This window comes from Ascidiella aspersa, chromosome 8 (genome assembly GCF_963924565.1).
Source record: "Ascidiella aspersa chromosome 8, kaAscAspe10.2, whole genome shotgun sequence".
NCBI classification, from domain to species: domain Eukaryota; kingdom Metazoa; phylum Chordata; class Ascidiacea; order Phlebobranchia; family Ascidiidae; genus Ascidiella; species Ascidiella aspersa.
In genome coordinates this window covers 25391675-25406357 of record NC_139454.1, presented here as the reverse complement: position 1 = coordinate 25406357, position 14683 = coordinate 25391675, and the positions used below count along the sequence as shown (strand labels likewise).

The following is a 14683-nucleotide window of genomic DNA, read 5'->3' as shown; positions in this document are numbered from 1 at the left end:
TGAGCCTGTGCAGCTCAGTTGATAGATCGACGGTCCCGGTATGACCGAGGTTGTAAGTTCGAACCTCACCACAGGCTAGTTTTGCGAACAGAATGCAGCAGGCAACGGTTCCCTGGTTGTTTCTTGACTTGCTTCTTCTGAGCCTGTGCAGGTCAGTTGATAAATCGACGGTCCCGGTATGACCGAGGTCGTGAGTTCGAACCTCAACTCCGGTTAGTTTTTTTTCCGGGCCATGCTTGCACTATACTCCTAATCATGACTGATTCCGGTAAGCATTGCAGAAGGCATCCATTTTTACTGTAAATTAATCATTTAAAGTTTGAATTAACGAGGCGTATGTGCCTCAGCTAACATCATTTGTTACCGGTACCTCGCAACCTCTCCACGGAAGTTAGGAATTTAATAACCGCCACCGGTGCTCGTTGTTTTTATTTTATTTTTGTAGCAGAACACAAAAAGTAATTGAATGCAAGAGTTCATGTTCCACAGAAATAAAACAACTTTACAACAATTGAAAATAAGGTGCGTATGCTGAGTAATCTAAGCTCCTATTTCGTTTAGTTTTTATGTTTATGGGCAATGGCCTGTCAACGTTAACAAGAACGATGATTAATGTCTGTAATTAGCTGAAATTTCACAGAAAACTCATTCGCAATTTCCGCCATTCTAAACGCCGCGTAAATAGTTTGCAACTCATAGGAATGATTAATAATGTGACGAAAACAACCCACGATAATGCGACATGGCTGTGTATTTCACATAAACGCCAATTGATCACGTACTACACCAATTGCTACTGTTTAAGGATAACGATTGGATATGGTGACCGCCTACAAGCATTTCATATATATAAAATACATTAAAAAACATAACTTTAATCATGGGGTTAAAAGAGAACAATTTTTTTAATGGAACGCATGGAAATTTTCAAAGACGACGTCACAAAGTTTCGTCATAACGGTTTGTCTAAATCAGGGGTGACGAACACGTGGCCCGGGAAAGAATTTTGTGTGGCCCGCGAAACATTCGGGAGAGGACAAGGCAGTCTTAAAGTTTCTTTGACCCGCTTCTACTCTTTGCGATGTGATATCAAAAGCTGATAGCCGTATTGAATAACGCGTATACCATGCAGGAATCGTAGAAACTGTTGTGCAAATCGATACAGTAACCATCAGTTCAGGATTCAACTGTTTATTCATTGTTGTGTCACAAAATATTAATAATAATTTAACACCATGAGCCTGTTGCTGCTTTAGTACAATGCAGTAGTAACTAGTGGAGTGTAAGCTTAGTTTGCCCTTGATTTTAACAGGTTTTGTAGTATGAGTGAAAAGTTGTGCGGCCCGCTTACTCAGCGGTAACTGACAAAGTCGACAGCAAATAGATTAGTCACCCCTGGTCTAAAATAAGTAATTTTAAAAATCTTGGGTTATTGCTTGACGTAGTGCACAAATATGCCACTGACATTCTAGTTTTAATACATTGAAAACTATGGAGACATAGCCTTGTAGATAAAGAACAATTTTTAACCGATATCACGTACTTCGAAAGAATTATTTTACTGAAACGCCGTTTTGGCTTACTTCTCTCACCACTGTCTGTAGTTACAAAAGTAGGCTATAGTTTGTCAGATCGTTGGAGAATTCTAATCAACGTTTTAGTTCCTTAAAACCCATTTCAAATACGGCACAAGATAGTTTAAACCCAAGCCATAGTGAAACAAGCTGTGACTTTTTAAAAGTAGAAAATCGACTAACACCAAGGTCATATACTCAGGTTATTGCTCTACATTTGCTATTCGCCCAAACCGAAGTGCAAAGAAGTCTAATTGGCCTCGCATACACGTCGCTTAAAAGATTAACTACACCTGTATAACAAAAAAGTCATTTCTAAAATTAGGCCTACCTGAGTCAATGTCAAGCCAATTGCGAAATAACTGAATTCCAAGTTGGGTAATTTTATCAACGAGAGGAAGTTAAACGCCAGGTCAAAGAAATTAAATAAAGAAATGATAAATTCAATATTCTGACTTTTTACATTTACATAACAAACAACAACAAAAATAATATGAACAGCAAGCAAACTTAGGTGCAAGGTTCATATTTAAACACGTCCTTGTAGGACAAAAGCAAATTTTTTTTCTCAAATAATATAATATTTTCTAAAAAAAATAAACCGTTTAAAGTAGAAGCGCTAAGTTAGACAGCAAATATAAAAGTACGATGAAATAGTAAATATTGTATACGTAGCGATACGTGCATTAAAATTGTGCCCCGAGAAAATTCTGCTTAAAAGTTAAAAACCTAAGTAAAGTTAAAAAATAAAACATCAAAAAGGGTTGGTTAGTGGTCGCCTGGTCAAGTACAAACTATTTTAACTATTTTAATTTGTAGTCTGTGGTCCTTTTTATTTAAGATAAGTTATAGATAAGTTATACAAAGCCCATACAGAAGTAGGGAACAATTTGAATTCTTCGAATATATCTTTATTCATTTTTAACGTTATGTTGCAAATTAAATAGAGATGTTGAAAATAAACAAAGAGCCATTCGAAAGTGTTACCTATACTTTTTCTATAAGGGCTTGAAATTCCAACTTTGTAGAACATTTCTAGTTGTGAACGCTCTTTTAAAGCAATTTTTTGAGGAATGTGTTTCGCATTAGTTTTGCACATCGGGAGTAAAAAACACTTTGCGTTAAACCACTTGCAAAACTCACCACACGATAAAAATTGGGAACATCATGCTACAAATATTTCCGCTTTACAAGCGTTTGTCACACTAAAACTTTAAATTTTTACTTGTCTGCTTGCGGCAAGTTTTTTGTTGGTCTGAGGCTGAAAAGAAACAGCATTTCCGCGAGTAAGGATGTCCGATGTCGATACTCGATATTTTAGACAAAATTATCGCGAACCGATCCATTTGAATGCTTAAAACAGGGATGTCCAACCTGCGGCCCGCCTGAAATTTTTGTGCGGCCCGCTAGTCATTTTCACCCCTAAGTAGTAGTTTAAACGTTCAATATTAGCCTAATTAAAATGTACCAGTCAGCTTTTAGGGGCGCACTAATAGTATAATATGGGTAAAAATATATATATATAACTCTAAAGGCCTGTTATACCTCTAAAGGCCAATACTTAATCTTGATACTTAATAGGTTCTGCGGCCCATTAAATTATTTCAAGTGTCAATGCGGCCCACTATAATAAAATGTTGGACATCCCTGCCTTAAACAAACAAACTGTATTTCTTCTTTTCTTATTTATTGTAACTAGACGCATTTGCAAAAAATCTTCGGTCTGCTCAGCTGTAACAGTAAATACAAAGTTTGACATTTCATATTATTACTGGATTGGCCACACAGTGCGTTTAGCATTTATAACAATTTTAAATTCTTCTGATGCGGTCGCTTAATCTTTATTGGCATTAAGCGACCGCATCAGAAGAATTTAAAATTGTTGGAAGTTGTTTTTCAGGTAATAGGCGAAGTTTTTGTCAGCGTTGATAAGTTTAGGTACCTCCAGTTGTTTGATAAATTTACCACTAAAGGTAGAAATCACTACGTTCGATTTTAATTCATGGCTCGAATCGTTATGTCAATTTGGCAATGGATCGTCACCACCCTAGGATCAAACAACTGAAACGTACATATACATTTTGCAGCATAATGACTGGAGGTTGTAGTAAGACGTAATAAGAATATCAAAGTCCATACAGAAGTAGGAAGCATTTTGAACGTTTCGAATAACTCTTTATTCATTTTCAACATCAATATTCGAAATGTTCAAAATGAAACCTTCTTCTGTATGAGCTTATTCTTATTACGTAGTACAAATACATAATGCGTAACTTTAAAAAACAAAAAATAAAAATTAAAGTTACGGAAAGGTATCGCTTTCATCCTTGAAAAAAATGACGACAATTTAAGGAATTAAAATAATTAATAATCTTTCAACTTCTCTGAAAAATTATTCACAGACATAGTCCTTTTACTGGCCAACCGTAACAGAACTCATATAAAGTACAAAATGTGCTTCAGAAAGGCTTAATCAGTCAGCCTGAACAGGAAGCAAGGGCAGGCTAGAGACTAGAGCAGTGATCCTCAACCTTTTATGGCTTCCGGCACCCCTCCAAAAAATAAATATATATTCGGCACCCCGAATGGAATTTTCGTTGAGTATTTTACTGAAATGTCACTATAAATGGAACTGGAACAACACAATCAACCTAAAACATGTAGGGAAATGTCATTTGATATAATGGTCTCTAATCGTAAATAGCTGTGTCAATAAGGCTTACCAATTGCGCAAAAAACAGATTCCTAAAAATTCTTAAATACCTATTGGCACATTTGAGCATTAAATATGGCACAGCAGGGCGCCGCGGCACCCTAGTTGAGAACCACTGGACTAGAGAGTATAGGAAGACATCTTATGTAGTATCAGACGAGTAGAGAAACTACAACTTGGCATTGAACATCGGTCTCTATCCGATATTATAGGGCAGGCCAACCCGAAGCAAATAACCAGGAAGAGCTTAAAGAGGTTTACAAGTGCAAGAACAGTGGCATTAAAAGCGGCGCTTTGCTCGTGTGTAACTTTCCATTCCCGAACTCTGTCTTTCCCGGGCCTTATGACTCGTCGGTTCTTGCGCTCTGCTTCTCTATGATGTTAAACGCGACGAGACTCTGGAAAATAAATTGCTTGAGATTTAGAGAAGGTAAAACACACGGTAGAGTACAATTAATTGACTTACGTAGTTAAAGCACAGTCATATCACGAAAGTAATCAACTTAAGTCGATAAAAAGACAAAAGTAAGCTATATTTTGTCAGATCGTTGGGAGAAATTTGAATCAACGTTTCAGTTCCTCAAAACACATTTCAAATACGGCACAAGATAATTGATAACCAAGCAATAGTGAAACAAGCTGTGACTTAGTCATGAAATAGAAGTGTTAATTTACACATCAAGTAATTAATTTAATGTAATACAATTAATTTAAGTTGATTGGACACAATCATTTGACTCAAGTAATGTCAATACAAGGCCAGTGTGGCGTACATAGACAATATTGTAACGAAACAAAACGGAAAACCTGTTTGTAAAACTAGTACATTCTTCACAGACTAAAACAACTTTCCGTAAGTGATATTATCGATTTTTGTTCGTTTTTGGCAGGGTTTAACTCTCCGCCCTAAGCGGCAATGTTTTTAATGTGATTGGGCCACGCGTCCTAATCCAAAGCCAAACCAAAATCAATCACAAAACACCGTTTTCCGTGTTTTGTTTGGTCAACCGTAAACGCAAGATAGTTTTTCTCTTTCGCCTTTCGTTATTGTTAGCTGATTAGTAAGGGTGTTTTATGACAAATGACAACGCTAAGTCAAGCCTTCTTCCTTTTTTTCTCGCTAAAAACGTCGAGTTAGGCTAATACAGTGGTTCTCAACCTTTTATGTTTCGTGGCCCTCTTTGATAGGCTCTCAACCCTCGTGCCCCCACTGCTTATAAAAATAATAACCAGCATTTTGTTTAGCTATTTTCACTTGTTTTACTTCTTCACGTTAATAACAAATACAGCTATGAATCACCAAACAAATGCACTTCGGCTACTTTCTAAAATTTGACAAATCAGTCATTTTAATTTAAATTAACGCTGCGCATAACTCCGCTAAATATTGACCTAAAGTTGAACTGAGTAATCCTGCACGTTAGGAGCGAAAAATATTACGATAGGAGCGAAAAATCGCTATGCAAACTTTAATTTGGATTTAGAGGGGATCGTGACGCATTGAGAACAGTTGCAGGCTGCATTCCTTGATATGTTGACATTGGTTAAGTGGTGGGGTGTTAGTCTAACGGCTCAAGGTTGAAATACTTGAAAATTTAGCCCAGAACAACTTACAGTCCCGTTTTAGCTTTATGAGGCTTTAAATTGCCAATGTGTTTCTTGTGATAAAATTATAACATATTGCAAAGACGGTATAAATCGATATATTGCCCAGGTCTGCCTTAGTTGCTCGCCCAACAGGCCATTTTTAGTGGGCCGCAAGTTACTTTTGAATGGCTTTAATTAGTGTTATTATGTGGGCCGCGTGATAGGCGCACATTCATTGCGCTTTTAAAAAAATATGTGGCTTAGAATTTTTATATACCAAATATGGTCACTTTAGCTAATGTATATACGTAAGCGCAAAATTTTTCGCGCCTCGCGCGTATATTCTTCCCTTTATAGTATGTTTTATAATATGGCAGTATGGCAGTGTTTTGGGCACCACGGCGTCGTGTAATATTTCACCTTAAAATCAAATATCCTGAATCCGCCAATGTTTTCGTAGTGGTTTTACGTAGTGGGCCTTCAATAGCTCTCAAAAGAGTACTTTGGGTCGCGACAAAAAAAGTTTGCCGACCAATAAATTAAAGTAAAGAGCCACTTTCCCAAATTGGCGAACAAATCTTCGTCGAAATACCAACTGAGCTACACAGACTCAAAGGGGAGTAAGTCGATAAACAACCATAGCACCATCTTGTTCATAAAACTAATTCCGTAAAACTATTACAATTCTTTACATTCAAATTAAAGTAAAAACTTACTTTCCCAAATGAGCGAACAAATCTTCGCCGAATTTTCGCTGCATTTCATTGGCCTTTTTCTTGCACTGGTCTAGTGTTTCCCCGTACCCGCAACGCTTGTTTCTGTTAAAGTCCCAATAAAGCCAATCCAGCGGCTTCGCGTTCCAGAAGAGCGACACAAAGACAGCAAAATCGCGCGTCGATTGTCTGTGGAAGAGCTTGCCCGCTCCCCCTACTTCGGTGAACGTGCAGTAAGTCCAAGTTAGGGCGTCCTTGGCCTCGGCGAACTGTTGAGTGAAAAAATGCAACAGTGAAAAAAAGTATTTTTTTACAACAGCAAAAAAAATAGTGTCCTTGGCCTAGACCTAGACGAACTGTTGGGTGAAAAAATGTTGCCTTTACATCAGTAAAAAAAATAAAAAATATCTTATTTTTAAGACAGTAAAAAAAAAATTTAAAATAGTAAAGAAAAGTAAAAAAGATTATGTTTATATTGGCAAAATTGTTTAGAACAGTAAAGAACAGTGAAAAAGAAATATGTTTACAACAGCAAAAAAATATTTTACAACAACAAATAAAAATATTTTTTTACAACACAAAAAAAAAACTATCCTTAGCCTAGGCGATTTCTATTGTCAAAAAGTTACAACTGTAAAAAACAGCAAAAAAGAATATTTTTTTCAACAGCAAAATAAACGTTTTTTACAAAAGCAAAAAAAATGGTCCGGCACCTCCAACATCTTGCTCATGTAGTTTGGAGCTGCAGCAACGTCATCCTCCATCATAAGGAAGTATTCAGGGTCTAGAGTCTCCACGATGTAGCCGATCAGGAAAGCCATGTCGAGGTTTTGCTTGGAACGCCAGCGACGTTGTTTTGGTGGATCTCCGAAGTTGTTCAAAAGCTCGTTCTCCCAGTTTGGCCTGAGAGTTTGTGGCGGGCTGATCACCTGACGTACATAGGCCGAGTTTAGGGTGGGTTGGTTTGCTTGTTTAGGTGGTTAGCAACACGGCTGCGGCATCAAACTTAGGACTCAAGTAAAAAAAAAAAACTGTTAACCCATTTTTTTAATTCTAAAGTGGTACAAAGTGCTCATAACTCTAGTGATTTGCTTATCCAGTAGTTTAATATCGACAACGGCTTACGAAACAGCAATACAGTTAAAACAGTACAAGCAGATCAAACAGTAATAAAGGGTGTCACATAATCAATTGCTACAAAAATGGGGGACACTCTGTGAGGTGTGCTCCGGACGACGGAGTTTGACTGGTGTCGATTCCATCGTTTCAGTCCAAAAGGACTCGGGACTCGACAGAGTCGGTTTGTTTTGCCGGAGTCGGACTCGGGACTCTACAGAGTCGGTTTGTTTTGCCGGAGTCGGACTCGGGACTCGGGCCTCGAGTAAGACAGCGTAAAACTACCCGAGTCCCGAGTCCGACGTGCGCATGCGCAGTACCAAATTTCGAAACTGGTCCGATAGTTATAATTTTAATAGTGTAATAGCAAATGTTGGAATATTTTCCAACCACTTATTATAAGTGAATGATTTGTATTACAACGCGATCAGTTTATTACTGAGTATCTATCTCTTTGTAGTTACGTAAATTGGTGGAATACAGCTGTAGAGTCGGAGCTGGACTGAGGACGAAATCGCACGTTTTCCCGGAATCGGACTCTGGTTATTTTTTTTCTCCACTTTATGCACTTAATTCCCTGTTTTTCAATAACTCGACTTGACTAAGTCTTTTGGACAAAGGACTTGACTTGGACTTAAGTCATTGTGTCAAAGGAGTTGGCTGGAAACAAAGTGTTGATATTCAACATTTTGTTCTAAAATTGAGTTATTTATCTTTATTTCTTGCACAGATTGCAGCATGTTGTTCTTTTCTTATTGCTCAGTCGACTCATTGCTCCAAATGGGACAAGTTAACCAGTTTTAAAGGTAGGTGTAAAGGTTTTATTTTGAGAAATTGATTTATTTAGATGATTTTCTCTAATAATCAGTTGATTTTGCTTGGGCAAACGATGACTCGGACTGGAACTTGACTCGCTATTTTTTGAAAAGACAAGTTCCATAAGCTTTTTTAAAATAACTTGACTTGACTAAAGTATTTTGGACAAATCATTTGGGTTAAAATAAGCGTTGTCATTCGGCAATTTTTTTTATAAAATTGAGTTATTTATCTCAATTGGTGCACGCAAAAATAACAGCTTACGAAATTTCTCGCTTTTGTTATTTTAGGTGAGTTATTGTTCATAATTATACGATTTTACCAGTTTTAATAGTTTAACGTTTAATATTTAATACAACGACTGGACTTGAACTGACTTGCTCTAATTATGACTTAAGGAATTGACCTGTTATTTATTCAAAATGACTTGGGACTTAAGTTGCTTCACTAATGACTTGAAGTGACTTGAGTTTTTTTAAAATGACTTGTTTACAACGAGCTACTTATATTAGATGAAAGGTGCCGTAACCTAAAAGGTTTAGAACCACTGTAATAAACTGTCCTTTAGGCAGCTTTAGGAGTCATTGGTTTCATATAAAGTCGCATACCATTATGTGTACTGCACTCAGTTCATTTACTAGGCTTAAATAAGAAGGAAGCAATTCGGCCAATACAAAAGACGTTTACCAGCCAGTAAAAGGAAATTGCCCTTTACTACGAAAAGCTTTAGAATTTTGTATTTCGGCTACAAGTATCGGTTTTCAAGATGCAATTTTCAATTACTTTCATTGTTGTTATGTGTATTGTTTAACACAATATTCTGTTTTGTTGGGTATACTTCCAATTTGGGTTGCTTTATTGTTTCATTGTTTGCCCAATATCTCATACATATACACTATGCAGGGCTGTATTGCTAATCAAGCGATATACGCACGTGTTCAGGGCGTCCAGGGAAAGGGGGAACATAAAACAAATATCGCCGGATTTACATTATATTAAAAATTTCCTGTTGCTGCCAGGCATTGTTTTAATTGTAAAATAGTTCTTCTGGCAAAATTTTATTAAAGTACAAACGTTTCGATCACCTATTCGGGCAATTTTCTATTATAGACGAATAATTGCATTATGTTAAATAAGAAAAAATTCATAATATTTGAAAATGTTTTAAAAATAATATTCATAGTTGTTGTATAGTTTAGTTTTGTTGTTATTTTGTTTTCACTAATTTGATAATCTCGAATTACGCATATAGTTGGTATAACACAATCTTGTTAGATCTTAGGGCACCTAATAGGGTTAATCCGGCCTCGACATTCTTTATCTACAATATAGCTCTTCAGCTACACTAAATCCAGACTCATGTTAAGTGGAACATCTTTAACAGTTTTAACCAAAAAGAAATGGTTTTGAACTTAGTAGAAATGGGCGTACGTTCTTTGATGTATACCAGTGGTCGGCAAACTGTGGGCCGCTGCCAAAATGTGGGCCGCAGAGCCATTTTTAGGTGGGCCGCGAGTCACTTTTGAATAGTTTAGTGTCCAAATGTGGTTGTGGGCCGCGTGATAGCCGTACACTCATTGCACTGTATATTAAAATATTTAAAAAAACATGTGGGTAAGAATTATATTGCTTTAGCGTGGTTCAGGTCCGCATGCCAAATGTGGCCCTAAGATTGCCTGTCAAACTATATTTTTGCCAACTTTAACTAAATGTGAACGCTAAGTTTAGGCGCTTTGCACGTATATTTCTTTAATTTTTAGGTACATTTTTAAGTTTTACTTAAATCTGTTGGAAAACAACTGTTATAACGTAACATTGAGACGTCATTCTAATGCGTACAACTCAAAGCAAATATCCTGAATCCGCCAATGTTTTCGTAGTGGGCCTCAGTAGCTCTGAAATGAATATTTTGGGCAGCGAAAAAAAGTTTGCAGACCACTGATTTATACGAATTAAAAACATTAGCGGGATTATTTGTTGAAATTGAAATCGTGACAAGGAGTTCGGGAATTGCGTAGTAAGCCTATAGGTAAGCTTATTCACATTATAATCGGATGAATAATTTTGCAGTAAACAGACCAGCTCCTAATGGAAAGACATCGCTACTCATAACAGATCAAGCTTCTTACTCGTATTAACAATAATGGTTTGGCTATAATTTAAAAATGCATGTTTTGCAAGAAGGGCTAGTCACCAGGGCTGCGAAGTCGGACTCGGGACTCGAGGAGTCGTTTTTTTTTTTGCTGGAGTCGGACTCGGGACTCGAGTAAGACCTTGTAAAACTACCCGAGTCCCGAGTCCGACATGCGCATGCGCAGTGCCAAATTTTAAAACTGATATGGCCGCCAAATGGAAATTGTAAAGGTGGAATAGCATATGGTCTTTTCCAACCATGTATTGTGAGTGAATGAACTCCATGACACCCCTATAAGTGGATTGATGAATATCCACGTTATTTTAGTTACGTAAATTGGTGAAATACAGGATATAGAATCCGGGCCGGATTTGGGACTCGACGAAATCGCACATTTGACCGGAGTTGGACTCGGGTTTATTTTTTTGGCCGGAGTCGGACTCGGGTTATTTTTAACCGACTCCGCAGCCCTGCTAGTCACTAGTGCAATGTCGGCTGTTTCTAAATTAGTTGCTTCCTATTTGAAAAGCACAAAGCCTGAGTTAACAAAGTGATTACCGGTTAAATCCATCAGCCTTCTAACAGCTATGGGCTGTTTCCTTGTTAACGTTTTACGGCCATTGTTTAGCTTTATCCTGAATATTTTACCAGTTGCTGATACACTTTAAATCGTCAGTTACCGTGTCTTTCGGAATCGAAACATTTTTCAACAAGTTACCAAAACAAAACGAACCTTGTAATAACATCAAAAGCCCATACACAAGTAGGTATCATATTGAATGTTTCGAATAAATCTTTATTTATTTTCAACATCTTTATTCTTTTCTGTTCATTTTGAAAATGAATAAGGAGTTATTCGAAACGTTCAAAATGCCACCTGTACTACTGTATGGGCTTTGGAATTCTTACAACAACTTATTACAATCTCCAGCCATTATGCTATAAAGTTGAACTTTGTTTTAGCAGCCAATAACGCTTTATTTATGTTACATTCCTAAAATAATAAAATTGTTGTGTGTATCGCTGTAGATTTTCAACCAATGGTGCGTTATTGAATATGGAAAACAAATATTCAATTAGCTTATTCTCTGTTACGAAACTAAGTGGGAACAATAATTGTTAAAATACCTTTTAAAGGTTTGTTGTTTGAAGAAAGTATAGCATGTTTAATGATCAATTAAACAAATTTACGTTATTTTGTGGTTTTTGCGCCTAATTGAGTTTTCAGTTTTATGAGGCAAAGTGCTTCTCTATCGTACCAGCCAGCCAAAACTTCTGGAGGTAAAAGTGTTAAACTTGAATTTTGCTCGGTATTATAATATCATTGAGCAACCGTAATAATAACTACATCGTTTGTAACTAAATTTGTAACTGTCTGTGATTGAGTATTGTGGTATTGCTCATAAATGCTACAAAACACCTAACCACCATATGTTCCTGGTTGAAGAAAGTATAGCGTATTAACGTTAGTTTGTAGTTCTTGCGCCGAATTTAGTTTTCAGCCTTATTACAGAGACCGAATGTTTCGCTACCATATATCTACCCACCTCAATTATTCCGTCTTCAAACTCTCGTGGGTACTGTGCCTTCAGCCAGTCGGTCTGTTTGTCGAAGTAGGTCGGCGAGTCGTCGGCAATGTAAATCACGAACACAGTAGTTAAGCGTTGTAAAAAAGTTAACCCCGAAAGCATGTGACTCATCGTCTCATTTAAATAGCTAACGCCTTCTCTCCTGGCGCTCGGGATTCCAACGGCGACCGTAGGCTGTTTGTGAGCATTTCCAAGCTTTCTCTTCGGATGTTTAGTGTCCAGAATATCCAGGTCCACAGAGCTGGAGTTCTTCATGGTTTGAGTCCATGATTCTTCCAGGTTCAATTTTGAATCTTTTACAACAGTGATCACCTTTTGAAAGTGAACTTCGTTCAAAATGAAGGCTAGAGTTGCCAGCAGACTGAAGGCTAACAGTAGTAGTACAAGCAAACTAGGCCTAATCTTCACTCGCAACATTGCTGGTTAATGTACACAGTTTACAGTGACCACTTAAAAAACGCACATGAAAAGTTACATCTCTATTAGCACACCAGGACTGCTATGCAGTGTTGTAAACAAGCTCTATTAGCACACCAGGACTGCTATGCAGTGTTGTAAACAAGCTTTATTAGCACACCAGGACTGCTATGCAGTGTTGTAAACAAGCTTTATTAGCACACCAGGACTGCTATCCAGTGTTTATAAACAAGTCTGTAAAGTAACTTTAGTGAAAGTCAAGTCATTAAGACAAATCAAGTCCCACAGTCGAGTCATTTATAACAAAAATGTAAGTCCAAGTCTAGTCTTTTTGATAACAAATCGAACAAATCAAGTTATAAGTCATTACAACGCTGCTGCTTTGCAACAATTTCCGGAAAGAGAATCAATCAAGAAACGCGAGTCATTCGACCAACTTAAATCGTGACCACATGGCCCAGGGCAAAATAACATAATCTTTTTTCATTCTGTTCAATACTTCAAACTGCTTGTAAACACACAGCGTCCAAGAAAAACAACAAAAATTTTGATCTTTTTTTGCAAATTTTGTGGTTTTGCTTGCATTTTCCGATATGGAAAAATTTAAAAATAGAAATGTCGGAGCAGGCTTAGATCCCGACATTAACCAACAAATAATAATATTAATGTTTCATCAACTAAAACACAGTGTCAACTGCTTCTGCTTAAGTAAGCTGCTGCTGCTGCTTGAGTAGGTATTTCCGCGTTTTCCTCTTACTGTGGGCGGCTTATGTGCGCCTACGCAAGACTATATACATCAGGGGTGGGCAACCTTTTTAACAACTACGGCAGTTTTGTCAGTGCTGTGGATTCGGAAATAACTTTTCCTACAATTCCAATAACGGATCGGCTCAGTACAATTCAATTAACAGCCTTAATTCAAAACCAGCTGTTTAACACATAATCTTAGTCAACATGCGTCAATGCGTGGCAAAAGTCTGTTACACCTTGACCGTACTAGACAAGTGTAAATGTTGCAAAACAATTCTTTATCATAACAACGTGACACAAGTAAAACTTTATACTAAAGATTGTTTTGTAATAGATGCTTTCCATTCGAGTTCGACTGCATTAGAGTAGCTGTGTAGCTAATAGGTTACATCGCACTTCAAACAGGAAACTGAAAGAGCAAAAGTCCCAACATGGTGCACACTCATAGCCTTACTTAGGGACAAATAGCATGTAAAGGGCGGCACAACAAATAAAAAGGGCCGCATGTGGCTCACGGGCTGCACGTTGCCCACCCCTGATATATATCTTTTTAAAAAGCGCAAAGGATTTTTATTAACACGATTTAAAAAGAGTAAAACTTGAACCGGTTTTCAATAGAGCTGAAAGTTGTTTATTACGGTTTTTAGAAATCGTTAATTGGTGGATTTTATTAATGAATAAATCAACCTGAATAGATTTTTAGGGTTTTTGCGTCAAACCACTGGTTGGGAATAAACCCAAGTTGTGCCTATATTAAGTAAAACAGGATTGGCCGTCGATACAATGACAATATTTTCATTACCAGCAAAAAACAACACGTAGCTTTCTTTTCAACAATAACTTTTGTTATATGATAACTTACACTGACTTACACTAATTTAATGTTTTCTAGATTCACTCTTTCGAGAAATAGTTTGTCTTTGAACTCAGGTTATTTACGCAAATGGCTTACTCAGTTAAGGTCCTGAGGTTGAAAACGTTTTAGTTAATTTTGACTATTTACGTAAACTATCCAGTGTTGTACACAAGTCATTTTGAAATGACTAAGGTCCCAGTCAACTAATATGTAAAACAACTTAAGTCCAAGTCAAGTCTCAATCAAGCCTTTATTACATCAAATTATCTACAAGTGTTGTCCTTGTAAAAATAAAACGTTCGACTATTAAAAAAAAGATTTTTCCGAAAATACTAAAAAGTTGAAATCAGTGACCTAAGTGCACTTAAGTCAAGTCATTGACTTTATTCATTTCAACATTGCAATTATTTAATCTATG

At 36.9% G+C, this 14683-nt stretch overlaps 1 protein-coding gene across 1 annotated transcript; it reads right to left on the bottom strand.

The window, feature by feature from the left end:
• Positions 1–3463: 3463 nt before the first annotated feature.
• Positions 3464–12675, bottom strand: LOC146137039 (alpha-1,3-mannosyl-glycoprotein 4-beta-N-acetylglucosaminyltransferase B-like). Its single transcript, XM_083395798.1, has 4 exons — positions 12201–12675; positions 7301–7516; positions 6591–6856; positions 3464–4685 (listed from the first exon to the last, which is right to left on the bottom strand). Exons 1-4 carry the CDS (start codon positions 12657–12659, stop codon positions 4661–4663), a joined length of 966 nt encoding a protein of 321 aa, XP_083251924.1. The 5' UTR covers positions 12660–12675; the 3' UTR covers positions 3464–4660.
• Between the last annotated feature and the right edge of the window lie 2008 nt (positions 12676–14683).

What these genes read in the sequence shown, in the direction of transcription:
- LOC146137039 (XM_083395798.1), bottom strand. Translation starts at nt 12,659, where the DNA reads ATGTTGCGAGTGAAGATTAGGCCTAGTTTGCTTGTACTACTACTGTTA. An exon ending in TTGAAGACGGAATAATTGAG is followed by an intron (nt 7,517 to 12,200) that starts GTGGGTAGATAT and finishes TATGTACGTCAG; the next exon opens with GTGATCAGCCCGCCACAAAC. An exon ending in ACATGAGCAAGATGTTGGAG is followed by an intron (nt 6,857 to 7,300) that starts GTGCCGGACCAT and finishes TTCACTCAACAG; the next exon opens with TTCGCCGAGGCCAAGGACGC.